This window comes from Podarcis bocagei (genome assembly GCF_964188305.1).
Source record: "Podarcis bocagei genome assembly, chromosome: 7".
Taxonomy (NCBI): domain Eukaryota; kingdom Metazoa; phylum Chordata; class Lepidosauria; order Squamata; family Lacertidae; genus Podarcis; species Podarcis bocagei.
In genome coordinates this window covers 88,026,147-88,054,024 of record NC_138132.1, presented here as the reverse complement: position 1 = coordinate 88,054,024, position 27,878 = coordinate 88,026,147, and the positions used below count along the sequence as shown (strand labels likewise).

Here is a 27,878-nt window from a genome sequence, read left to right as displayed (position 1 = left end):
ACTGTGAGGCTGCAGCACTTCTGACTTTAAGCAAAGAGCCCCAGGGGGAATTAAGCCACCAGGGCAGAAACTGTATCCTTCCTCGAGGGGGGCAGTGTGTTGTTGTGTGCTTAAATTTGGCTAAAAACAACTTTTGAGAGCCATGGGGAAATCTGGCCAAGCCAAAGTATATTCAGTTCCCATTAATTTTAAGCCAAGTCAGCAGCATGCCCGAGTGCCTAAGGCTGCTGCAACAGTAGGAACTTCCCCTGTTGAGCAAAGCAAGACTTGGTTGGCACTTGGCAATGTGGCTTTCCATAAAATGTTGAATCGGAAGTTTCCTATCCCTGTTTGAAGAATAGTATTGGGGTTTCGTGAAATTACATCGTATTTTTATTATTGTGTGCTGCCCTGGGATCCTCTGGATTAAATAAAAGTCACCGTGCAAAATAGGGGGAAATGTGTGCATGACTGATCTCCATAATTTGCCTAAGCTGCAGAAAGTTGTCTCCAGCTGAGATGGAGGCGGTTGCTGAAGGCCACAGGTGGAGAGAGGCCTCTTGTGTTCACATCCTGCTTGCTGGTTTCCCATGGACATCTGGTTGGCCACTGTGAGAACGGGATGCTGGACTAGATGGACCATAAAAAGTGGCAACGTCCAGCCACTTTTGATTGATGGGGTCTGTGTGGAGAGGGTAACAACGTTCAGATTTCTGGGCATTGAATTACAAGAGGATCTGTCCTGGAGTGTCAACACAAGGGGGCTTGTGAAGAAGGCGCAGCAGAGACTGTACTTTTTGAGAATACTAAGGAAAAACCATCTTCCGCAGAAACTGCTGCTTGCCTTCTATCACTGTGCCATTGAGAGCGTGCTCACTTATGGCTTATGTGTGTGGTACGGAAGCTGTACTACCCAGGACAGGATGGGGTTGTGCAGGGTTGTTAAGGCAGCAGAGAGCATTGTTGGCTGCCCACTCTCCACCTTAGAGCAGATTTATGCCACAAGGTGCCATAGGAAGGCACTGGACATAGTAAAAGATCCATCGCATCCTGGTCACTGTCTCTTTGAGCTCTTGCTGTCGGGACGGAGATACAGGACGATGAAGACAAGAACGAGCCGTCTTAAGAACAGCTTCTTCTCCAGAGCGATCTCGGCCCTGAATGGGAAGCCTGGACTTTGAAAGTCATCTAATCTCCCTTGCTGTATTATATTGTATTGTTTAATTAGTGTTTTTATGGAGCAGTCAAGTAATTTCGTTGTCCCCGAAGGGGGCAATGACAATAAAGATATTCTTATTCTTCTTATTCTTATTGGCCGGATCCAGCAGAAGGACTGTTCTTATGTTCTTGCTTGCTCTTTCAGAAGGAAGCCTTGAATTTTATGCAAGATCCGCTGCTGGGGTCTTCCAGCGCTGATATGCTGTTACTTCATTAAGAGTGTGTTAGAGAGACTGGCTTGCTGAGTTGCATCTGGGCTGGTTTTAAGCCCTTGCTGCAGATTGCCACAGACCTCCCAGTCAGAAGCAGCAAAACGTTGGGGGAGGCATGTGGGGGTGGGCTCACCTCAAGGCTTCACTTATCTGAAAGAAGCTGCAGTTCTCAGGCCAGCAAAGATGATGGATACCAGTCCAGATCAACCAGGAACCTGCTTCCTTTCTGTGATCGGATGTAGCAGCACAAATAGAACTTCTGTCACATTCAGCTGCTACCATCAGGTGTCAAGAAACAGAGGCATGCATGTGTGAACCAGATCCTTGTGTGAAGCATATGCAAGATGCAGAATAGGGTGCAATTCACACTTCTATTCTGGGACGTGGGTGGCACTGTGGTTTAAACCACAGAGCCTAGGGCTTGCTGGTCAGAAGGTCAGCAGTTCGAATCTCCGCAACGGGGTGAGCTCCTGTTCCTTGGTCCCAGCTCCTGCCAACCTAGCAGTTCGAAAGCACGTCAAAGTGCAAGTAGATAAATAGGTACCACTCTGGTGGGAAGGTAAACAGTGTTTCCGTGCACTGCTCTGGTTCACCAGAAGTGGCTTAGTCATGCTGGCCACATGACCTGGAAGCTCCCTTGGCCAGTAAAGCGAGATTAGCGTCGCAACCCCAGAGTCGTCCGCGACGGGACCTAATGGTCAGGGCTCCCTTTACCTTTACCTTTACCTTTACATACTTCTACTCAGGATTGATTGGGCACCATGTAGGGATCTTCTGACATGTAGTGTTAGAGCATGGGTAGGCAAACTAAGGCCTGGGGGCCGGATCCGGCCCAATCGCCTTCTAAATCCGGCCCGCAAACGGTCCAGGAATCAGGGTATTTTTACATGAGTAGAATGTGTGCTTTTATTTAAAATGCATCTCTGAGTTATTTGTGGGGCATAGGAATTCATTCATCCCCCCCCATATAGTCCAGCCCCCCACAAGGTCTGAGGGACAGTGGACTGGCCCCCTGCTGAAAACGTTTGCTGACCCCTGTGTTAGAGTGTCAGATTAGGATCTGTGAGACCAGGGTTCAAATTCCTACTCAGCCAGGAAGCTTGCTGGGTGATCTTGGGCCAGGGTTGTTGGAGAATAAAATGGGGAGGGGGAGAACTATGTGTGCCACCTTGGGCTTCTTGGTGGAAAGAAAGGTGTGCTTTGAATGTAAGAAATAAGAAATCTTATACAGGAAGGGAGTGTGTGTGTGTGTGTGTGTGTGTGTGTGTGTGTGTGTGTGTGTAAGCTATGATGGTAAATCTGTTGAAAGTACAGAATTAAATGATTGAAAGTTAGTCTCAGCAAACAGATGCTTAGTGCCATTTCACTTCCCTCTTGATCCTTTGCCCTGGTGCTGCCCAGGGGAGCTGAGCACCACTGCTCTCCAGAACGGTCTGGCAGCCAGACTTTAGATTAGGGGGCAATTTCGCTGCTGCTTCACCTGGGTAGCAGCTGCTGCTTTGCAGAGCAGATGGCCTTGCTGGGATCAAGAAAATAGTTTTAAAGTTATTTTTAGTTTGGATTATGGCTTCCGTGGGGGGGGGGGTGCCAGTTTGGCCCCCAAGAGTGTTTATGTATGTGAAATGGAAGCAAAATGTATTGTGGCTGATCAGATCCTGCCATTTAGGTTCTCTTGATTCTATAAGTTGGGAAACTGATGCCAAAAGAAGCCTGTTTCTCTTGTGAGAAATCAGGTTGGGGTCTCCTTTTTTGAAATGGGAGCTGTCACTTCAGAGGATGGGCCTGCAGGCTCCCTGGGGGAGGCAGCCCAGTCCTCAAAGGTGCCGCCGCATGGCATGCCTTCATATGTCTGCCCTTGGCATTTCTCTCTGTAGGCAAAGGTAACTCTCTGGGAATCACAAGGATCAGAAATTCTCTCCCTAAGGCCAGGTGTCATGCAACCCCTCCAGCTGTCCCTGTTTTCTGATCTCTGCTAGATCACTGTCCTGGTTTGGTTTTTGTTTTTACTCTTAGCAACAAAACAAAACCTTGTAAAAATGCTGCTAGATTTGGTGCTGTGTTTCAGACGTCTCCCTGCTGGAGTTCCGAGTTGGCCAGTAAATGAATCTCTGCTACAATTCTCTGGCTTGCTGCTTCCTTCAGCCAGGTGCCCACCAGATGTTTCAAGCTGAGGTTGCAGACGTGCTGTACCTTTGAAGCACATTCAAAGCACATTTCCCCCATCAAAGAATTCTGGGCACTGGAGTTTGTTAAGGGTTGCTGGGAACTGTAACTTTGCAACTGCAGTGCCCGGAATTGTTTGAGGGAAAGGATTTGCTCCAATTGTGCTTTAAAGGTATAGTCCAGGCATAGGCAAACTCACCCTCCAGATGTTTTGGGACTACAACTCCCATCATCCCTAGCTAACAGGACCAGTGGTCAGGGATGATGGGAACTGTAGTCTCAAAACATCTGGAGGCCATAGCTGTCAACTGTCCCTTATTTGGCGGGAAAGTCCCTTATCCCAGCGCTGTGTCCCGCTGCTGTCCCTTATTGATGATGTCCCTTAAATTTCCCGGGTTTCAAAGGAAGCAGCTCCTCTCCCTCCCTCCCTGCCGGCCAGGGAGGAGGGAGGCTTCAACTGTGTTGCTTGGCTGTGTTGCTCACCCAATAAGGAGTCTAAGAACGACTGGGGGGTGGAGCTTGCATGCCTTGTGCTGATCAAATTGGCCGTGTTGCCTGGGGACTCGCCTTTGCTTAGCGCTTCCCAGCGGAGAGGTGACGGTGGTTTTCCTTGCTCCATCCCCTTTGCCGGGTTGCTGCGCTGTGGGAACCACCGCTTGAGGCTTTGTTTGGCTGCTGGCTGGGCTTTCTGCCTTTGGCTCGGAGGGGCTCAGAAGCTGAACATACCTGTGCTTGGAAAACCCCTTATTTTGGCTGCTGATCCCTTATTTTCGAGGCTGCTGGTCCCTTATTTTCAAATCTGTAAGTTGACAGCTATGCTGGAGGGCTGAGTTTGCCTATGCCTGGTATAGTGTATTACACAGCCTACAACTGCCATCCGTCGTAAGTCAGCATCAACATGCTCCCATCAGCCCCAGCATCTTACAGTTGTGTTGTCTGAATCTGATTGGAGTTGCCGCTCAAAATGTCCCAAAGGTGCCTGGTTGGTGGAGCCCAGTGTTGTGCATGCGGCTGAACACTGAAGATGCCAATCAATGCTCACTCTGTCGTTGTGCCCACACTTCAGCTGCCGAGCTGCCTCTTGGGCAGCTAGTAACCTATTGCAGGATGAATAGATGTTGGTAGTATATCTTTAACCTAAGGATCAAATGACCTCTTGGCTTCTAAAGGAGTTGAGCAGAAGCGACTGTTACAAAAGTGTGTGTCTGCATATCCAGCACTCACTCCCTTGTCCAAAAGGTTGGCTTATTATTTGTCATGAAACTGGCGGTGTGTGTACATGCTGCTTCAGAGAGCAAAGTTACAGTAGAAGCAGGCAGCAACTCACACACTACAGACACAGCTTGATCTAAAGAGGACAAGGAGGTTCCTTGTCAAAAGCTTAAAGAGAGAATGTGTGACGTTTGACACAGACTCATGCTAAAAGTACAGCAACAAGGGGAGAGAGGAGTGGATACCTGGAGCAAAGCTCTCAGGCTGGTCCTTGAGAGCACAGAGTGAAAAGGGGTCCATATTGGAGCTGTTAGAGCTGACAAACCATTGAAAGTGTAAGTACTGTTTGGAGCCAATGTTAGGTTATGGAGAAGGGAATAGGTCTTTTAGGTGAGTAATTTGGTAAGAACACCTTGATTCCTCTGTTTCATTATTCATTTCTTACAAGTTCCTGTCTGCTAGTTATTCTGCTTACCTGACTTAGTTTGTAGTTGAAAGAATATAATCCTAGTGAGAAATGACAAACTGGTTTATCTTTGTTTGTTTCCTGTCTTCTTATGTGGAGCTCATTCTTTTTAGAGGAGATGTGAATTAAATTTTGCTAACAACAGATTACTGTGCTGATATTTACATAAAGTCTTGAGAGATCAGGAAGCTTTTCCAGGACGATAAGGACTCTTATCAGGGTCAGGAAAGTCCATTGAGGGGTTTATTTTAAATCAAGTTTATGCCAGCTGTACTGATGCCATGATCTGCAGTAATAAAACACTGGAAAAGTTCCAGTTGGCGAACTGAGTTGTGCCTTTGGCAGTGGGTCAGGGTGGGAGGAAGGCTCTGAGCCTTGGGGTGGGAAAAGGGAGGTGACCAGGACACCCCTGGATTCATTTATGAAATGCTGGTAGGTCTGGTTTCCTCAGTTCAGCCATGGGACTGTCCAAGGCCCTGTTCAGCTGCCTGGTTCCCATCACATGAAATAGCTTGCAGGAAAGTGTGGGGTCAGCCCCCTCCCTTCAACAGCCCCACACCAAGCACCCGGTGTTAGTCTGACAGAGTGGTCTCCTTTTCCATTTCCAATGGAAGGAACCTCCATCTCTCAGGGTTCCTGTCCCCATGTTGGAAGCAAACACACCCTGCTTTCAGACTGAGCCGCGGCCGGCACTGAAAGTTGAGGTTTCCACTGGGTGTTCTTGAGGACCTCTTTGTGCATTCAGGGTCCATGGGTAGCCCTGACTGGCCATGGAAGCCAGGGACCTGGGAGACGAGGCTTTGATTCCCCACTTGGCCATGAAGCTCACTGGGTGACCTTGAACCAGTCACTGTCTTCTCTCAGCCTAATGTACCTCACAGGGTTGTTGGGAAACCATGTACGCCACCTTGAAAAAATGCAAGAAGTAAATGGGTACCAGAAGGGAGGTGGGTGGCACTGTGGTCTAAACCACTGAGCCTTGGGCTTGCCGATCAAAAGGTCGGCGGTTCGAAGCCCTGTGATAGGGTGAGCTCCCATTGCTCGGACCCAGCTCCTGCCAACCTAGCAGTTCTAAAGTACGTTAAAAAGTGCAAGTAGATAAATAGGTACCGCTCCAGCAGGAAGGTAAACGGCGTTTCTGTGCGCTGCTCTGCTGTCGGTGTTCTGTTGCGCCAGAAGTGGCTTAGTCATGCTGGCCACATGACCTGGAAAAACTGTCTGTGGAGCAGACAAACACCGGCTCCCTCGGCCTGTAAAGCGAGATGAGCGCCGCAACCCCAGAGTCGTTTGCGACTGGACTTAACTGTCAGGGGCCCCTTTACCTTTAAATGGGTACCACATGCCCGAACAAGGTGATGGTGTGTGCAGAATAACCTCTTTTAAGCAGGGTAGCGCGGTGTGCTGTGGAGTTTATTTTGGTGCTTCTGCACGTTGTTCCACACCTGGCGTGGTTGGCCTCTTTCCTAAACTTCTCTTTCCTCTGTTCCTTCCTCCATCGCTCATCCCTGGGCAGCTGGGAGCTACGCTGCCATGAGGCAGATGGATGGTTCTGTGTCTCCATTAACAGGAGAGAGGCTGACAAATGGAGCGACTTTTGGCAAGGCCAGATGGGAAGGGCTGCCTCCAAGAGCAGACCGGGATGGAGGAGGGAGGCGGGGAGAGAGGGGAGGCCCAGTGGTCCTGCTGCAGGAGGAATGGACGGCAGGCGTAACAGCTGGTCCAAAGGCCAATGTCACTCTAGGTTGGATTATTGCAAAGCTTTGCATCCTCACAACACAACCAGTGTTTGCACTGCACACAAAGGCCCCAACATTAATTGTGTGGCTTTTTAAAGCTTCCTCAAAGCAGCTTAGGCAGGAGGCAGCATATGTTGTCTCCCCAGCGGCATTTTATCCCCATAACTGGGGGGGAAGGAACTGTGGCCCTCCAAATTTTTTTTTAATGCATGCACACACAAAGCAAATGCAGAATCAGCCCTGGTGAGTAAACAGTGGGCACTGGGCTTGCAATGCTGGGTGACACCCAGCTTCATGGCTGAGTCATTTCAAGGTGGGCAGGCCGTGCAAAGAATTCAAAATTTAAAACATCCCTTGCAGGTATTTTGATTTCGTCGATGCTCCTTAAAAAGTCAGAGCAGCTCACAAGAATGAAAGCAGTGATAAAAACGTAAACTAGTTGACTAGAAATTAAGGCCTTACAATAGCGGGAAACCGACATGCACAGATAAAAATAAGTCGTACTTCACGCGGGGCGTAGTTAAACTGTGGAACTCCCCCCCACAAGAAGTAGTTGTGGCCTTCAGCTTGGGTGGCTTTAAAAGAAGATGGACAAATTCATGGAAGAGAGAGCTGTCGATGGCTACTAGCCATGACAGCTGCGCTTTGCCTCTGCAGTTGGAGATAGCGATGTTTCTGAATACCAGTTGCTGGAAACTGCAGGAGGGGAGAAGGCCCTGCTATACTAGATAGGCCCCCATTGGCCTGATCCTGCAGGCTCTTCTTGTGTCCACACACATACCAGTTAAAAAGAAAGTTCTATTTGCCTTGTAGCTCCAGCCCTCCTCCTCCTTTAGCTACACCCATTTGGGAGCACTCTGCTCCTCTTTTCCTACTGGAAATGGGCCCGTGGTCTGGACTGGCGCCTTCTTCTGCCCCTGCTTGCTTCTCTTTAGTGCAGCTGCTTCCAAAATCTCCTCTCTGGAGGGAGAGATGCTTCCTTGCACAGCTGGCTCTGCTCCTTCCTCCTAACCGGTGCAGTGGATGCTCAGAGCTTGGGTTGCCAAATAGAATTAAGTTCCCACACCAGAACATCTGGAAAGAGGCAGGAACTCAGCTGCTTCTGATGGAAATTGTGTCTGCGAATCACAGAAGCCTTGGAGCCTTATCTTTGAGGGGTCCCTTTGAGCAGGACGTGTGAGCTGTACTTTTAAGGGTTGGGGAGTTCTTTCTCAAGGACCTCAGTGCTGCTTTTGCCAGCTCTGAACCTCTCGTTGTTCTCCAGGATGCAGAATGGAGGGCTGGGGTCCCCCCCCCCCAATTTTTTTATTGTTTTTCCACATTTATGACAAATATAACATATAATACACACAAATGAAAAGACAGTACTATACTGAAAGAAAATAAAAATATAAATATAAACACTTATTACTTCTAGAACCCATTTTATCTTTCATTGTTATCTGACTTCCTCAAATCCCCCCTAACTGAATGTCATTGTATCACCTTGTAAGTTTTCCAAAATCCTCTTTCTAATAAAATTAAATCCTTCAATTTACTATCTTCTCTTTTCTTATTAGTCTAAATCCATAGTTCTTTACAACTCCTTATTCTAATCCTAAGCCTAATTGATACTTTCAAGTGACTTCTAATTATCTTATATTACAATATTTAGCTAGATAGTCTTTAAATTTCTTCCAATCTTCTTGGTGTTCCTCTTCTTTCTGATCGCGGATTCTTCCAGTCAGGTCGGCCAGCTCCAAAAAGCCCAACATCTTCATCTGCCATTCTTCTACAGTTGGTATTTCTTGAGATTTCCAATTTTTAGCTAATAGCAGTCTTGCCGCTGTAGTGGCATACAAAAATAATCGTAACATCTTTTGGGGGCAATTCCAGTCCTATTATTCCAAGTAAAAAGGCTTCTGGTTTCTTAACAAATGTATTTTTCAACATTGTTTTCAACTCATTATAAATCTTTCCCCAGAAGTCCTTAACCTTGGGACACGTCCACCACATGTGATAAAAGGTGCCTTCTTTTCTTTGCACTTCCAACATAAATTATCATTCGTGTAGTAAATCTTTGCTAATTTTACCAGGGTTAAGTACCATCTATACATCATTTTCCTAATGTTTTCTTTTAATACCGTACATGCAGTAAACTTAACCCCTTTCTTCCACAACCTTTCCCAGTCTTCCAACATTATATTGTGTCCAACATCTGTTGCCCAGGGGTTTCCTGACTTGGTGAATGACTTGACAGTGGTCTGCGGAAGCCCCATTCTGGTCCTGGGTGTCAAGGATGGAGAAGAACAAATCCTGCAGAGCATCTGGTGGGAGTCTTTGGATTCCTAGCAAACTCTCTGCTTTTCAGTCCAGCCGAGCTGTTGTCCTCTGCCCCCTGCCCTCCCCCCAAATGCACACAGGAAACCCCATCTGTATCTAAGCTCAGGGCCAAACCAGGCAGGATGTGGGAGATCTAAGATGCAGCATTTGTGACTTTCTAGTTTAGAGAAAAGGCGAGTAAGGCACGACAGGAGTTTTTAAGATGATGCCTCGCATGGAGTGGGATAGAGATAAGCTTTTACTCCCTCTCTCATAATGCTAGAACTTTAGGACATCCAATGAAGCTGAGCATTGGGAGATTCAGGAGAGATGAAAGAAAGGACTTATTCACACAACACAGAGTCAAAACTCTGGAACTTGCTCCTGCGGGGGCCGGGGTGCAAATCCTCCCCCTGCCCCATTCCCATACATCTGAGCCAGTGCATTGCTAGAGATGGTTTTGCTGTGCCTTGCCTGGTTAGGACGTCTCTCCACCTTGCCTGTTGAGTCCCCATCACCCAGCATGACCCGGGCAGTGCCTTTGGCAAAGACCCTTGCCTGAGAAAGCAGACAGAGAGGTAGTCAGCCCTGGCTGTTTGCTTCCAGGGGGTGTCTTGCATGCGCTGCTCACGGGGTGTGCGCTGGCTGTGCCCCTCCCCGGCTGCATTTGTTTAAGGCAGCAAGCCTCAGGTGGAGCACTGTGGGAGAGGTGGCCTGCCCAAGTGCCCCCTTGGCTCGCTTGTGGCCCTCAGGTGCTGGGGAGGGCAAATGGTTTGTTTGTTTATTACCTGCCCTTCACCCTAAGGTTTGAGCATGGGTAACAATGCGGGTGGCGCTGTGGTCTAAACCACTGAGCCTAGGGCTTGCCAATCAGAAGGTCGGCGGTTCAAATCCCTGCGACGGGGTGAGCTCCCATTGCCTGGTCCCTGCTCCTGCCAACCTAGCAGTTGGAAAGCACGTCAAAGTGCAAGTAGATAAATAGGTACCACTCTGGCAGGAAGGTAAACGGTGTTTCCGTGCGCTGCTCTGGTTCGTCAGCTTAGTCATGCTGGCCACATGACCCGGAAGCTGTCTGTGGACAAACGCCAGCTCCCTCAGCCTACAGAGCGAGATGAGCACACAACCCCAGAGTCGTCTCTGACTGGACATAACAGTCAGGGGTACCTTTACAGCATTAAAGCACAATATTAATAACAACTAAAAACAACTTACAACCATCCTCCGAAAGCCATACAATGCAGATGCCAGATGCACCTTTGCAGGGAGGGAGTTTCACAGCTAAGGGGCCACCACAGAGAAGGCCCTCTTGCCTGGGCCACCACCATGCCAAGCCTTCTAGGGTGGAGGAACTACCCAGGGGTCCCCCTGTTCTGATCTTGGAGGCAGCCTCTCAGGTCTTTGGAGCCTGAGACATTTAGGGCTTTAAACACCAGGGCTTTTTCCCAGCTGGAACTCAGTTCTGGCACCTCTCAGACAGACGCCATTGCCATTCTAAGAGAACAAGGGAGGCGTTCATGGTGAGTTCCGGCACCTCTTTTTCTAGAAAAATAGCACCGTTAAACACTAATGTGAGCACCTTAATTGGGTCCAGAAACAGCGCAGCTGTTTCAAAATGGGTTATATGAGATCTAAGTGGAACCCCAGCCAGCCAGCTCCTGTGTTTTGGACTGACCGAAGTTTCCGAGTCGTCTTCAAGGTCAGCCCCACACAGAGCGTGTTGCAACGATCCAGTCCAGCAAACCAGCCAGAGCTGAAGAAAGGCACTCCCAGCCACCGCTGCCAGTCTTGAAGAGACAACGGCACTGTAGTTTGGAAATAGGGTAGGGGTGGAGATATCATTTTATCCTTTGCTTTGTGCAAGTCTTGAGCTTCATTGCTGAACAGCCCCAGAAGGAGAGGCCATGAAACAGACAGCTGTCAGGCTGGTTAGGAAAGCAGCTCAGAGGAGGCAGGAAATTCAGAATTTCGTCAGCCGCTCTGCTGGGAGGTGGTGATATTCTTAGTGCTTCTGTTTTGCTCCCCACAACCCAAGAACAATGCTTGGCGGATGCAGCAGCGGATGCAGCAGTGTTAAGACTTCTGGGCTTCCTGCTTTGCGTCTTCAGGCAGATACAAAGAAAGATTTGTGGACACCTGTTAAGCTACAGCAGCCGAAACAAGAGATTATGCCCAGAGGTGGCGTAAGATGAAATCCCAGAGAGAAAGGGAAAAGAAGATGGGGTTCAGAGTGGCATTCGACACAGGAGTCAGATTCAGCACTGGAGAGCTTTGTCTTTCCCTGTTAAGTATCTAGTCCTTATGACTTCAAAGATATGTGTGATGCCTGTGAAAATTTCAGAAGCTGGGCGGCTAATGTGTGGTCAGCTGGAGGGCTTCAGTGCTCTACTTTGTGTCACTTAACAATGTACAGGTTCAGTCCAAATTGCATAGCATAGCATAGCTTGGACTACTGCAATGTGTTCTACGTGGGGCTACCTTTGAAGGTGACCCGGAAACTGCAATTAATCCAGAATGCGGCAGCCAGACTGGTGACTGGGAGTGGCCGCCGAGACCACCTAACACCGGTCCTGAGAGATCTGCATTGGCTCCCAGTACGTTTCTGAGCACAATTCAAAGTGTTGGTGCTGACCTTTAGAGCCCTAAACGGCCTCGGTCCAGCATACCTGAAGGAGCGTCTCCACCCCCATCGTCCTGCCCAGACACTGAGGTTGAGCGCCGAGGGCCTTCTGGCGGTTCCCTCATTGCGAGAAGTCAAGTTACAGGGAACCAGGCAGAGGGCCTTCTCGGTAGTGGCGCCCGCCCTGTAGAATGCCCTCCCTTCAGATGGAAATAAGCAGCTATCTTCTCTTTAAAAGACATCTGAAGGCAGCCCTGTTTAGGGAAGTTTTTAATATTTAATGTTGTATTGTTTTTAACACTTGATTGGAGTGGCATATATATATATGCTTTGCGTTGTTTTGATTTGTGTAAGCCACCTCAAGTGTCTGTCCGGGCAGAAGATGGGATAGAAATAAACATAGTAATTGCAGTAAGGCCTGAGGTGCTGGCCAGTCCATTCCACCTCCTGTTTCTCAGAATGGTCTTCCAGGAAAACAAGCAGGGGTATCACATTTCTGCACCTTGTGGACTCCCCTCCCTCCCCACTACAATCCATGGATCTGAAACCCATTAGAGGTCTGCAAAATCGCCACTGAATTGAACGAACGATTAGCATGTTCATTTCATTTATCTCAGAAAGTAAATTGTTGTGTGCTTTAAAGCGGTTCCCCCCCCCTTTCGCCACAGGCCTCTGTTCCTGATGAAAGACACTTTCCAAGGATGGACTACATAAGTGAGAACTACCCGGTCCCTTGTGGGCACGACAAGTACATTTCGAAGTAAGTCAGAGGTTGGCTGCGTGTCCCGGGCAGACCTTTGTTCTTTTCAGGGGTCCCTGGGGTCTGGTGTGTTGGTGTCTGTGTATAATTGCAAGCACGTGCAAGGAAGGGAGGAGAGACCTGAGTACTGGCAACTTGCATCTTACGCCTATCATATTTACGCAATTGGAGTGGCGGGGTGAATAAATAGAGAATGGAGGAAACCCACCAATCCTTGCTCTCCGTTTATTTATGTTCTCCGCACACCCAGAGAGTCTCCCTCACTTTTTCGGGCTTTGGGAAGGAGGCATGAGGACTCAAGGATGCTCTGAGTCTTCACACCGCCTTTCCAAAGTTCGTACCACCTTTCCAAAGCCCAGTAAGCAAAGGGCTGACTTCTTCACCGGCCCCTGGGAAAGGGCTCTGGGACAGTTCTGGAGGCCGGTAAGGAAGGCGTTGCCTCAACTAGTGGGCTCCCTGAAGAAGAAGAGTTTGGATTTGATATCCCGCCTTTCACTCCCCTTCAGGAGTCTCAAACGGCTCACATTCTCCTTTTCCCTTCCTCCCCCACAACAAACACTCTGTGAGGTGAGTGGGGCTGAGAGACTTCAAAGAAGTGTGACTGGCCCAAGGTCACCCAGCAGCTGCATGTGGAGGAGCGGGGAAGCGAACCTGGTTCACCAGATTACGAGTCCACCGCTCTTAACCCCTACACCACACTGGCTCTGGCCCTCCTGCGACCCTCCCAGAGCAAGATAAAGAGTCCTCCCCCTGTGGGTTGGGGGCAGTTCCAGGGGCTCCTGGCTTCACGTGATTTTGTGTTTACACACTGACAGCCAGAACCGAACTGCTGCATAAGCTGTGAGTTGCCTGTATGTCGTGAAGCTGTGGGCAGAGGTGAAGTGAGGGCAGTTACAACCAGCCATTCATTTCTAGCCTAGAGAACTCCCTACAGGAAGATGGACATTGAGTGCATGCTCTCTCTCTCTAAAATTAAATTTTCTGTTTTACAGTTTCAAATACTTATTTTGCATCCTAGAGATATCAATGACTTCCCTTCTTCTCTTTCCGTGATTCACTTTACATATCTTAAATCCCTGCATATTTTACAAAAACTATACCAATCAATATTCCATTATTGCATCCATCGAAACTTATTTACACTGTTGAATTTATCCTAATGCTGCCAGCATTTTCAGCTGTACACAATTATATTCCATATATTCAATAAACATTTTTCAATCTTCCTTAAACATATGTTCTTCTTGTTCTCTTATTCTATATGTTAAGTCTGCAAGTTGTGCGTATTCTGTCAACTTAAGTTGCCATTCTTCTTTGGTTGGCACCTCGCTCGTTTTCCATTTGGGGGCTAACAAAACATGGGCCACCTTTTCTGACTCCTGGGGATTTCATTCTGAATTATCCCCAACAGAAAGGACTCTGAAAGGACTCTCAGAAAGTGCATGCCGTTTTCTGATGGGACAATGAAATGTGTGGCTGGAGAAGCATGTTCTGTGGAACCTTGGCTTTCCTTGGAGGCTTCTCAGGAGAGCCATGAAAGTGGAGCAAGTTTGGGGTCAGGGGTCAGCTCCAATTTCCTTAAACATTTTATTGCAAAAAGCAGCAACTTTTGGACAAAGCCACTACATGTGGCAAAGAGAGCTGGACAACTCTTCCATTTGCTCTTCTAACAGCTCTTGTTCCACATCTTCCAGAAATGAACTGTTGTTGCACTTGAAGACCTACAACCTATACTACGAAGGCCAGAACTTGCAGCTCCGGCATCGAGAGGTGAGAAGACCTTTCTAAGCAGAGACAAGTTAGGGGAGAATGTTGTGACCAGGGGTGTGTGACCTGGGCATGATTCCAAAAATGAAACTGCACCCATGTCACCAGAACTCTGCAAATGGTGTAATGCATGCAGAAAGGCTCATAGGTGCATGCTTTTTGAATTATTGCAGTGCAGAGTTTACTCTTCAGTTTTAATTCCAGTTTTACTATTTTTGGACTGTGCAAGGCCCCGAAACTCTGACACCCCCAGACTCTGGGATTTTCCTTTGGCCTCCCCCTTTTCCCAACTCTTGAAAATTCAGCATGTGCTGCCCATGCACTTTTAATGATGCATTCAGGAGGGCTGGAAACCTGCATTTAAAAACTAAAATGATCCTTCCAGAGGAATTCAGTATGATTGCATCTTATGCACGTTTAGCTCACACAGTTTCAACCACATGCGGTTGAAGGTGGGCTGGCTTAAAGTATGCAAGTTAAATGCAAGCAAGGCGGGGAGCTCTAAAGCTCTTTTTGCACCAGGTCCACTGGCGGGAAAAGCAATCAATTGGTATGTAAATCTTATGAACCAAAATAAATATAGTTGAAACCAGCATCCTTTCTTTTGTGATTGCTTTTACTTTCACTTTATAATACACAAAAAGCAATGGCAGCAACAGTCAAGAGAAAGAGAAAAGAGCAAACCAAGAGAAAAGAGAAAAGCCAAGAGAAAGGGAAAAGAGAGGGGGGGGGATAAAGAAAGGATAGGAGGAGAAAGAAGGAAATGGTACTATTCCAAAAGCAGTGTTATAATTCCAGACAATTGTCCTTCAAGAGTAAAGGTAAAGGGACCCCTGACCATTAGGTCCAGTTGTGGCCGACTCTGGGGTTGCTGCGCTCATCTCGCTTTATTGGCCAAGGGAGCCGGTGTACAGCTTCCGGGTCATGTGGCCAGCATGACTAAGCCGCTTCTGGCAAACCAGAGCAGCGCACGGAAATGCCATTTACCTTCCCGCCAGAGTGGTACCTATTCATCTACTTGCACTTTGACATGCTTTCGAACTGCTAGGTTGGCAGGAGCAGGGACCGAACAATGGGAGCTCACCCCGTCACAGGAATTCGAACCGCCGACCTTCTGATTGGCAAGTCCTAGGCTCTGTGGTTTAACCCACAGCGCCACCCGTGTCACAACCTTCAAGAGTACATTATCCAATAATGTTTATCCATAGGAGCCTATGAGAAGAGGGGGGCTGCCAGCCATGTTCCTTTACCTTAATCTATTCAGTAAATGGATGCCAAACTTTTGAAAAGCTGTTCTTCATTTTCAGATAGCGCAAGGTTTGGGTATATTTTGTTAACATGGTCCAGCTCTGGAGGTAGAACCAGTATCCTTGGAAGTTTTCTGCAGCATCCTTGGAGCAAGCCAGCTTCTGGACCATCCCTCAGTCCCTTCTCTCATGTGCCCTCTAGGAAGAAGGGGAGTTCATCGTGGAGGGCTTGCTGAACATCTCCTGGGGGCTGCGCAGGCCCATCCGCTTGCAGATGCAAGACGACAACCAGCGCATCCGCCCCCCGCCTTCGTCCTCCTCCTGGCATTCCGGCTGCAACCTGGGAGCACACGGGTCAGTACACAATCCAGGGCATGTTTGTGTGAGTGTGTGTGAGAAAAATATCTAGGGGTCTTAGCAGACCACAAGCTTAACATGAGTCAAGTGTGACGCAGCAGCTAAAGAAAGCTGATGGCATTTGAGGCTGCATCAACAGAAGGCGAGTTTCCACATCGAGGGAAGTCATAGTCCTGCTCTCTTCTGCCTTGGTCAGAGTCCTTTGTCCAGTTCTGGACACAACAATATAAGAAGGAGGTTGACAAGCTGGAATGTGTGCAGAGGAGGGTGAGCAAGATGATGAAGGGTTTGGAAACCAGGCCTGATGAGGAACGGTTGAAGGAGCTGAGTATGTTTAGTCTGGAGAAGAGGAGAATGAGAGGAGATATGATGGCCCTCTTCAAACATCTGAAGGGCTGCCACATGGAAGGTGGAGCACGCTTGTTTTCTGCCACTCCAGGGGGAAAGCCCTGAACCAGTGGATTCAAATGACAAAGAAGGAGATTCTGACTAAACATTAGGAAGATCTTTCTGATGGTAAGAGGTGTTTGGCACTGGACTCTCCGTCATTAGAGGCTTTTATGCAGAGATGGGTGGCCCTGTGCCAGGAATGCTTTAGTTGTGGTACCTGCCCTTCAGGGAGTGGGATTAGATGGGTCCCTGCCCACTCTATAGTTCTATCACCGTGACCATTTTGTTTTAACTTTTCCTGTGATCAGGGACTTAAGGGAGGGTTTGAACTCGTGTAATATCGGTAAGGAAAGCGGCACCTTGATGTGTAGAAACAAGGGTGGGAGTGGATTGGGGCCAGAAACAAACTGAGAAAATCATAAACCTTTTTTTTTTAATGGGAAGAAATATCATTGATTTTCCTGAACACTGGAGAAGTAGACGGGTTTTAGGGGAGAGATTTCAAGTCCTGCCCCTGCTGGGCTCACACTGCTCTCTGCCCCTTCTCCTTGGGTAGAAAATAAGATACGGCCAAGTACAAGGCTGGTCTGTCTGCATCTAGGATCCCCATGAACAAACCAACTTGGGAACTGCAAAATATGCAGCCCAGACTATACAAGTGGCACTGTGACCTTGATTATTTCTGCTTGTGGAACACTGTAATCTACATGATCACAAGTTGCAGATAAATAAAAAGTTTTTGTAAGTAGAAATTATAGTCAGGATGGCAACAGAGCCTCTTGGTTGCTGTTTTTGTTTTTAAAGCTTTGGGAAATGCTCAGTAATTTCTGCTGTAACCAGAGTCTGTTGCTAAGATGGCACAGATCCATTCTACACATTACACAGAAGGTGGTGGTAGGATTCTGGAGGCTGGAGCTTCAGACTCCAGGGACGGTTGCAGTTTTGAATTTTCCCTGCCTGCAAAAAATAAGTGCACCTTGGTCAAAAGATTTTGCAATTCCCTCTTCTTGTTTTGCTGCATGCAGGGAGCTGTTTTACTAAGCAAAGCATTCAAAAATATTTAAGCCTCACACATAATTTTATCCCTGCTTCCTGCCTAACATCCGACTTGAGGCAATTCTGACATCATGTTTTCAAAGTGTGCCCTCTTTGGTGTCCATGTGTCTATCAGAGTCTGAAGTGGGGTGCAGAGGGCACACAGAAGATCATGCTGGCTACTTCTGTGGTGAATCCTAGAATTGTTGAGTTGAAAGGGACCCCTGATGCCATCTAGTCCAACCCTCCCTGCAGTGCAGGAATCGCAGCTAAAGAATGCATCTTGCAACAACAACAAAACCATCACGCTCACATAACTTGCCACTATGATTTTGTGCTGTGTTTACTATTCACACGAGCAGACGAACAATAATTGCTTGCATCAATCTGTGTTTTTAGAACGCCTGGGGAAATCTTTCAAGGTATTTTCTAAATCCCGAATTCTCTTATTTTGTCTCTTCCCTACTTAGGTCAGTCATAAAGCCGTCAACCTTACCAGACATTCAGGTCACGGAAGCTGAGCCCTCGCTGGATGGGGACGGAATTGATGGGGGAATTGGTAAGATAGGGGAAGTGAAGGATGCTGGGGGTCCTTACTGGTGCTAAGGAGTTGGGGGTCTCCATCTTCTGAAAATAATGCAATAATGGAGTATAATCCTTATCTATGACAATAACTCACTGTGAAGTGTAGTAAATCAGTTTCTGAAAGGTGTTTTTCTGGGAGCTTACCCCGTGCTAGGAGTGCCATAATTATGTGTCTAAAAGAAACAGAGCCATCTGTATCTCGGGTCTAAATATTTGTTTCAGAGTTCTCTTGTGATGTGGATGGTGCTGATCCACCAAACTCTCTTTATGTTCTTAAAAGGAATGACTTCTCCATACAGTTCAGAGTTAAACTTGCCACTTCCAGATGCAGTCACAACCTCTGGCCGGGGTAGCTCTAAAAGGGATGTGTGTGTGTGTCTGTGTGGCAGATTTGTGGAGGTCAAGGCTGATCGGCAAGTGAGGGACGTGGGTGGCGCTGTGGTCTAAACCACTGAGCCTCTTGGGCTTGCTGATCGGAAGGTCAGCGGTTCGATTCCCCATGACGGAGTGAGCTCCTGTTGCTCTGTCCCAGCTCCTGCCAACCTAGCAGTTCGAAAGCACATCAGTGCAAGTAGATAAATAGATACCACTGTGGTGGGAAGGTAAATGGTGTTTCCGTGTACTCTTGCTTCCATCACGATGTCCCGTTGCACCAGAAGCGGTTTAGTCCTGCTGGTCACATGACCCGGAATGCCTGTGGACAAACGCCGGCTCCCTCGGCCTGAAAGTGAGATGAGTGCCGCACCCCGTTGTCGTTGACTGGACCTGTCCATCCAGGGGTCCTTTACTCTTTACTTTTTACCTTCCTCCCTGGCCAGAGGCAGAGAGAGTGGCTGCACTCAAATCCTGCTTGTGGACTTTGCCAGAGGCGTCCGGTTGGCCCCCGTGGAAAGCAGGAGGATGCTGGCCTTGAGGAGCAGCCAGGCGCCTCCGAGTTCATGAGACCAGCGTGAAACACACACACACACACACACACACACACACACACACACACACTGAGTGGTGTGGAAGAATGAGCTTTGTCCCCCTTTTCCTTGGCAACACAGCCCTCCTCTCTTTAGAAAGGGAATAACAGGAGTCCTTGTTAAGCAGAGTTGCCATGGAGAAATAAACATTTACAGGAGAAGCGCTCTCTGCAGCTCTCCCCACCACCCATCGCTCTCTGATCCGAGATCGGCCTTCCTGTTTAACAAAACAGAAAACCACCACGTGGGTTTTGGCATTTACGGGCTTTGTGCAATCTGAGCTGTGTCGTTCTCGCCTCACCTCTCCCCTCTTCTTTTCCCTTCCCTTAAAAAACCAAAGCAAGCCAGGCAACCTCTGCTCAGATAGATCAAAGTCTCAGCATCTGCATTGGTTCCCCCGGGACGAGAAGCGCAAAGCAACCAATTTATTTGGAGTCGCAGGTGTTTGAAACGCCAAGTGCAAGCTTTTGAGTCACACAGGACACTTCAGTAGTCCGGGTCTTAGGGAAGGAAATGTGGGAAGGGCAGTGCCCCATGTTGCTGTAGCCATAGGGCCACTGTTAGACATTTCTGCAGTAAGGATTTTAATCCCACTCACTGCTTGGAAGACTAGTGGGTTTAAGGTAAAATAGCTGATGGAAATCACTGTTCAGAAACTTTTGTGCAAAGCAAAAAACAAAACCACCCTAGCTGAGGTCCCCCCTGAGAGCCAGTGTGGTGTAGTGGTTAAGAGCGGTAGACTCGTAATCTGGTGAACCGGGTTCGCGTCTCCGCTCCTCCACATGCAGCTGCTGGGTGACCTTGGGCCAGTCACACTTCTCTGAAGTCTCTCAGCCCCACTCACCTCACAGAGTGTTAGTTGTGGGGGAGGAAGGGAAAGGAGAATGTTAGCCGCTTTGAGACTCCTTAGGGTAGTGATAAAGCGGGATATCAAATCCAAACTCCCCTTCTTCTTCTTCCGTGCGCAACAGTCAGTGGTTGAATATATTTTGCTGTGTCAGTTTGGAAGCCCTGGGCCAGTTGGAAGCTGCCAGAGTAACCTTCTTGTCTATCTGGCCACTGCCCTCCACAAGCAGTTGCCTTCAGCACCATCGGGGAGGGGGTACCATCATGGGCCCCCCGGACATGGGCCACGCACCCCCCCCCCACTGCGCCAGGCACTACGCCCTGCGGGTGGCATTCCACACACCAGGACACGACACGCCCCCGTGGGTGGCATGCCACGCCCCCAGGATGCACGCCACACTCCCTGGGACGTGCGCCAACCACGCCCCCGCCTGCTCTCCGCCCTCAGTGCTGGAGCATGCAGCTTTGCCACTGGCCTTCAGCACTCCAGAGTACAAGTGCGCCCCTTGGGCTCCATGATGCATGAGAAGATGCTTGTGGGCGATTGTGTTCACTGCCTGCCTCTTTTTGCCTTCCCCATAGCCAAGAGCAGGGCATGGTCAGGGTTATCAGTTTTCTCTGCTGCAAAATCCGCACACACCCCGCCAAGTTTCCAGAAACCCATTTAGAGTAAGACTATCACAATTAACTGATGTGCAGCCTAGCAGTCCATAATCGGGAGATGAAAACCAGCACCAGTCCAAGCTTAATTTTATCAGCAGGCCATTATTATTATCTTTTAAGTGTGACCTTCCGATTCTCAGGTTTGAGGAAGTTTAAACCTCTGTGCAACAGCTTAGAAGGGATGCCCAGATGAAAGGAGTGTTGCTCAGCCCTCCCAGAAAACACAGCTAAGGCTGTAGCAGGAAGTTACCGTATTTTTTGCTCCATAAGATACACCAGACCATAAGGCGCACCTAGTTTTGGGAGGAGGAAAACAAGAAAAAAATATTCTGAACCCCAGAAGCTAGAACAGCAAGAGGGATCTGGCTTCTGGGATAGCCGCGCTAAGCCTCTTCAGGGCAGCGAGATGAAGGCTCCCTCTGCCCAAAGAGGCTGCGTGCGGCTAAGGCAGAAGCCAGGAGAGGTGCTCCGCTGAAGGGGCGCTGCGCAGAGAGGGAGAGCTGCGCCAGCACCCCTTCAGCAAAGCGGGTGGAGGAACAGAAGGAGCCCCTTCTGTTCCTCCTCTGGCTTCGCAGGACAGGCGCGTTGCTGAAGGAGCGCTGCACAGCTCTCCCTCTCTGCGCAGCACCATTTGCTCCATAAGATGCACTCACATTTCCCCTTACTTTTTATGAGGAAAGAAGTGTGTCTTATGGAGCGAAAAATACGGTAGGTGTAGCATCCAAGGGGTTGAGCACATCAGAGGCACACATGGGCCTGTCTGGGAGCTGTAGAGCATTTCTCGGCCTCTTTGAATTTCCTTGCTGGTAATGGGGTGGAGGCTTTCAGCCCTGGGGTCCCGAGGCTGATGGGGAAAGAGAGACACTCCCCCAAAGAGATCCGACCAGGACTCATAATGTGCCACATGAAGGCTGTTCTTTGCCTCCATAGTTGGCACTCGGATGCCTTGAAGGACTGGCAGTGGTGCTCTTGACCATTCTCTCTCAACTGAGCAGTGTCCTAAAATGAGGACAGGAGGAGCCAGTCTGTTGGTTGCAGGCCACACCCTCCACATGTCTGCATATCTGCTGAGAAGCTCTTGCATGAGGACTGTTAAACTGTGGAACTCCCTCCCACAGGAGGCGGTGAGGTCACCCACCTAAATGGCTTTAAAAGAGTATTAGGCAAACTCACGGAGGAGACGGCAACAGAATACCAGTTGCTGGAAGCCACGGGACAGGAGAGTGCTCAAATCCTGCTTGCAGGTTTCCCATTGGGGCATCTGGTCGGCCACTGTAAGGACAGTATCCTGGACTTACCGTATTTTTCACTCCATAAGACGCACCCGACCATAAGACACACCTAGTTTTTAGAGGAGGAAAACAAGAAAAAAAATATTCTGAACGAAACAGTGGATGTATGATTTTTGTGGTTCATGCTTTGGCCACAGACATGTGATCTGATGGTGAATTTGGGGTGACCCAATGCAAAAATCCTGAGGATCCATGTGGATCTGTGCTTTGTAACCATGTTTTTGTGCCATTTCGGCCCCATGCAACAGTGGGTGCGTGGTTTTTTGAGTGCAGGCTGTAGCCAGGGACATGCTATGTGATCTGATAGTGAATCCTGAGGATCCATGGGCTTTTACCTCCCCCCTCCCAGGCAGCCTCCTTTATCTCTAGCTTCCCTTATCTCTCTCCCGATCGGCAAACGATCAGCGGCTTTGTTTCAACACCCACTTCTCTCTTTCAAAAAAAAGAGAGGATCTGCTTTTTGTCCCTGGGCAATTTGGCTGCAGGAACCACGCATTCGCTCCATAAGACACACAGACATTTCCCATTACTTTTTAGGAAGAAAAAAGTGCGTCTTATGAAGCGAAAAATACGGTAGATGGGCCCCCTTTGGCCTGATCCAGCAGGCTCTTCTTACGTCACATGTTTAAGATGGCTTTCTATTTTTTTGTTTTGTTGTTTAATGCCACCCAGCTTGTTGCAGATCTGAAACAGGAGCAGGCTTGGGTGGGTTGACACATGGTGAGTTGAAATGTGAGTTTAAGGAGCCCATTAAAAATGGATTAAGAGGGATTTCATTATGTTCTGGGTCCACGCCAGGAATCTTAGAGGAACGCTTAAGGGTCTGCTTTCCCTGCCACATCACATTCTCATCTCAAGGAGCAGCCGCTCAGAGGAAGCTCTTCAACTAGAGCTCTCACCCTTTTCCTAGCAGGCGAAAGGGTAAATGCAGCCAGTTAGAACAGAGGTTGGCAACCTAAGCCCATGGGCCGGTTCTGGCCCATGAGCCTCCTGGAACCAGCGTGGGGGATTGGCGTGGGGATTCCATTTTTTTTCTTGGCGCCATTTTTTTCCTCACCACGGGGACCAACTTCCAGGTCGGAAGAGCGCCGGAAATAGCATGTGCTCACCTGGAGGAACACTCGTACACGTACATATACACTACTTCTGGCGCACTTCCGGTACGTGTCCCTTGTGCTTGGATCCTCTCTGTGGGTCGTCATCTGGTGGGCCACTGTGAGAACAGAATACTAGAACACAGGGGGCTCCACTGGCCTGATCCAGCAGCCAGGCTCTTCTTACGTTCTTAATGTTCAGAGTTTGCAGGTTGTTGTTTAGTTGTTTAGTCGTGTCCGACTCTTCGTGACCCCATGGACCAGAGCACGCCAGGCACTCCTGTCTTCCACTGCCTCCCGCAGTTTGGTCAAACTCATGCTGGTAGCTTCGAGAACACTGTCCCACCATCTCGTCCTCTGTCGTCCCCTTCTCCTTGTGCCCTCCATCTTTCCCAGCATCAGTGTCTTTTCCAGGGAGTCTTCTCTTCTCATGAGGTGGCCAAAGTATTGGAGCCTCAGCGTCAGGATCTGTCCTTCCAGTGAGCACTCAGGGCTGATTTCCTTCAGAATGGAGAGGTTTGATCTTCTTGCAGTCCATGGGACTCTCAAGAGTCTCCTCCAGCACCAGAATTCAAAAGCATCCATTCTTCAGCGATCAGCCTTCTTTATGGTCCAGCTTTCACTTCCATACATCACCACTGGGAAAACCCTAGCTTTAACTATACGGACCTTTGTTGGCAAGGTGATGTCTCTGCTTTTTAAGATGCTGTCTAGAGTTTGCAGGACAGGAGGCCAAATTGCAATGCACTTTAGATCACAATTGTTAGGGAGTTGACATCCAAATGACCTTGGCCTAGAAGGTTGGAGCGCGTTACAAATGTAGCCGAAGACACCCTGATTAGGAAAGGAGTCTGTGAATAGCACATTGTTGACTTCTTCTCACAGTAAAAACACTGGCTATGGATTTTATCTCTGGATAGTGGCACGACTCCAACTCACACAGGGTTGGGCTTGATGATCCCTGGGGCTCCCTTCCAACTCTACGATTCTTTGAAAACCTCTAATGAAGGGGAACATGTTGGCTTCTGTAGCAACTAGGAACATTGGCTGTGCTGGCAGAATTGCAGCTGGATCTCAGAGCAATTCCAGGAAACAATTTTCAGTATTCACCCTTCCTTTGTTTTCTCTGCTTGCTGCTGAACTTCCATAACCTTAACCCCTCTCATACACCTTCATTTAAAACTTAACAGTAGCATTCCATGTCTCCAGCGTCTGCCTTCACCGAAAGCACCAGCTTCCCATATCCTCTTTGGGAGTCCTAAAGATAAAGGGACCCCTGACCATTAGGTCTAGTCATGGCCAACTCTGAGGTTGTGGCGCTCATCTCGCTTTATTGGCCGAGGGAGCCAGCGTACAGCTTCCAGGTCATGTGGCCAGCAGGACTAAGCCGCTTCTGGCAAACCAGAGCAGTGCACGGAAAGGCTGTTTACCTTCCCGCTGAAGCGGTACCTATTTATCTACTTGCACTTTGACGTGCTTTCAGACTGCTAGGTTGGCAGGAGCAGGGACCGAGCAACGGGAGCTCACTCCGTTGCAGTGATTCGAACCGCCGACCTTCTCTAGGCTCTGTGGTTTAACCCACAGCGTCACCCACGTCCCTTTCTTTGGGAGTCTTACTCATGTGTAAAAGGAACACATGGAGAGGGACAAGCCCACTGAGTTTCACCCTTTGTGAGCTGGAGGACAAACACTTCTTCATATTCCCCAATTCTCTGTTGTGAAGAGATGCTCCACACATAAAGGAGGTTTTGTTCTTCAGTTGTTTGCCCTCCAGCTTGTGAAAGGCAGCAAGGAGGATGGAGCTTTGCACGCTTTCGCATTGCCTTTACACGTGAGTAGAACACTGGGCTGCTTTGTGCGCATCTTGCAAGTTCTGCTTGTTGCAAACTGAGTAACCCGCAGTAGGAAGAGTCCGTAAAAATTGTGAGCTGGTAGCACGCCCCATGCTAATATGCTTCTCTTATTGGAAAAAAGGCAAGGGGACCAGAGTTATTTGTCCCCTGATTCTGAACATCTTGTTTGTGGGCTTCCCAGAAGCACCTGGTTGGGCACATGTGGCTTGGGTCTGATCCTGCAGAGTCCTTCTCATGCCAGAGAGGGAAGGAGGAATTCCCAGGAGAAGATCATGTAAGAACATAAGAAGCGCCTGCTGGATCAGGCAAGTGCCCCACCTAATCCATCATCCTGTTCTTCAGTGGCCAATCAAATGCCCGTCACACTCAAATCCTGCTTGCCGGTTTCCCATAAGAGCCCTCTCTCCTCTTGCAGCTTCCAGCACCTGGTATTCAAGAGTATTGCTGCCTCCTGGTCCTTTATCTGCAGTTCAGACCCCGTAAGCCTGTATGTGTGTTGCTGGCTGTGTCAGACGATGGAGTCTGGCCTCCTTTTTTTTGAAAACTTTGAAAGGTACATGTAGGGATAATCGCTGGGTCCGGAGGGAGGACACTCCCCACCCGCAGGCAGCCTTAGCCTGCCTGCACGCGTGACCTTGGGGTGCGGGGCACACACCACCCCCCACAGACAAGCCACAGCTGTCTGAACATCTTGCCCTCTGTTTGACCTTTTGCGGTCTCAGTAGTCTGCGGTGCCCTGTCTGTAACCTTTGTCTCTGAGACCTTTTGTCTCCTTCGTCGTACACAGTGCAAGGGGAAAATGACGCGGTGGAAACAGGTGCCAAAATAGCTTTGTACCACCCCTCGATCTCGGGACCGGAAGATGTGTAAAGGTCACAGCCCAAAATGTATCTGACTGGTTTGCATATTTGTGTCAATAAAAGGAGGCTCCACAGGGCTGGCCGGCAGCTTGCTTGCAGCTCACCTGTGCGCAGCTCACCTGCATTAACAACTCCTGCCTCATGTCCATCACTTCAGATACAGGTGTTTGGAATTTCTTTTGGGGGGGGTCAGCTTCTTTTGACACACCTTTCTCCTCCGTTTTAGATGACAACGATCTCAAAGCCCAGCAAGAAGAAGCGCCGCAGCTGATGCGGACGCGGAGCGATGTGGGCATGCGCCGCAGGGGAACTCTCCGCACCCCGAGTGAGCAGCGGAGGATCAGGAGGCACCGCTTCTCCATCAATGGGCATTTCTACAACCACAAAGTGAGTCTCCCAAGGAGGGTCTCCCTAAAGCGCAGGAGCATCGTGATTTAGGGATGGATCCAGGTCAAGAATGTAGCTCTTGGTGCCTCCCAGAGAATTGTTAAGGCAGGCACTTTTTGTTTTGTTTTGTTTTATATGGAAACTAGCATCTATTTATTATTTGCATTATCATGTATTTGTGGCATTTTGTTCCAAGGAGTTCAAGGGAGAATATGTGGTTCTCCCCCCCCACCTTACCATATTTCTCATTCCATAAGACACACCTGACCATAAGACGCACCTAGTTTTTAGAGGAGAAAAACAAGAAAAAAAATATTCTGAACAAAACAGTGGATGTATGATTTTTGTGGTTCATGCTGGGACCACAGACATGTGATTTGACAGTGAGTTTGGGGTAGCCCAATGCAAAAATCCTGAGAATCCATGTGGATCCGTGCTTTGTAAGCAGATTTTTGTGCCCCACGCAACAGTGGGTGCATGATTTTTTTGGTGCAGGCTGTAGCCATGGATATGCTATGTGATATGATGGTGAATTTGGGGTGACCCAATGTAAAAATCCTGAGGATCCATGGGCTTTTACCTCTCCCCTCCCAGGCAGCCTCCTTTATCGCTAGCATCCCTTATCTCCCTCCCGATTGCTCACCGATCAGCTGCTTCATTTCAACACCCCCTTCCCTCTTTAAAAAAGAAAAGAAAAAAAAGCACGATCTGCTTTTCGCCCCTGGGCTATTCGGCTCCAGAAATCACACATTCACTCCATAAGACGTACAGACATTTCCCCTTAATTTTTAGGAAGAAAAAAGTGCGTCTTATGGAGCAAAAAATACAGTAATCCCCACAACAACCTTGTGTGGTAGGTTAGGCTGAGAGGCAATGACTGGCCCAAGTCACAGAGTGAGCTTCGTACCAAGCGGGGATTCGAATTCTGATCTCTCCCAGGTCTTAGTCTGACGCTCTAAGCCCTACACCACATTCTGGCTTTCACTTAGCAGAGTTTGGTGCCCATGTACCATACTTTTCCGTATATAAGACGAGGTTTTTTTTCCTTCTGAAACAATGTCCAGAATTGGTGCTCGTCTTATACATGGTCAGTGCGTTGTTGGGACGGGGGATTGGTTGCTGGTGCAAGCAGGAGCTTGTCAGGGGTGATTGGGCATGACTGGTGGCCATGGTAAGGGCTGCTGCCCATAGGCTGCTACTGCAGTAATTGGGCGTGTGATTAGGGTAGCTGCTGTTGGCGAATGGGCAGACAATAGGTTGGTTTGGCAACGTGCGCGATAGTCACCATTGGTCTGGCGGGTGAGTGAATTATAGCCCTCAAAAAGCTCATCTACTCTGGGCAATCTCCCCCCCCCCCCCAATCTCAACAACTCTGGGCAATCTTCCCCCATTTTCTTAAATATACACGGGGGCGTGTTATACACGGAAAACTACAATGTGTATAAAACTACAGAATGCTGGCAATGTGAGAATTCAAAAGCTCCATAATATTTGCTCCAGAATGTATGACCATTTCCCAGTTAATTTTTGAAGTTCTTTTTTTAAAATTTTTTAATTAAATTTTATTAAATGTTACAAAAAAATGAAAAGAAAAGAAGAAATAGAAACAATACATAACCATACATTAAAACATTTATCTACACAATTTTCCAGAATGCAGACTAGAAAAGAAGAAAGACAAAAGATAGAAGAAAGAAACAAGAAGAATGAAAAGAAAAAATACTTTTCATAATCAATTTTATAATATTTTAACTAGGATTTATATATCATAATGTTTGAAGTATGAATTTAGAATAATTGATTATAATTTTTGAGGTTCTTTGATGCCTGTAGTCAGTCCTCTTGCTGGCAATTGTTCTTTTCCTTCCACCAT

At 48.4% G+C, this 27,878-nt stretch overlaps 1 protein-coding gene across 1 annotated transcript in view; it reads left to right on the top strand.

Annotated features, from left to right (window-relative positions):
- Positions 1-27,878, top strand: part of RASSF2 (Ras association domain family member 2) — a 53,206-nt gene that overhangs the window by 3,591 nt on the left and 21,737 nt on the right. The window contains exons 2-6 of the mRNA XM_081203328.1: positions 12,573-12,664; positions 14,359-14,434; positions 15,881-16,032; positions 17,931-18,019; positions 25,845-26,005. Coding sequence (XP_081059454.1) covers positions 12,606-12,664; positions 14,359-14,434; positions 15,881-16,032; positions 17,931-18,019; positions 25,845-26,005 — 537 coding nt within the window. The 5' untranslated portion in view covers positions 12,573-12,605. The remainder of the gene's footprint in view (positions 1-12,572; positions 12,665-14,358; positions 14,435-15,880; positions 16,033-17,930; positions 18,020-25,844; positions 26,006-27,878) is intronic.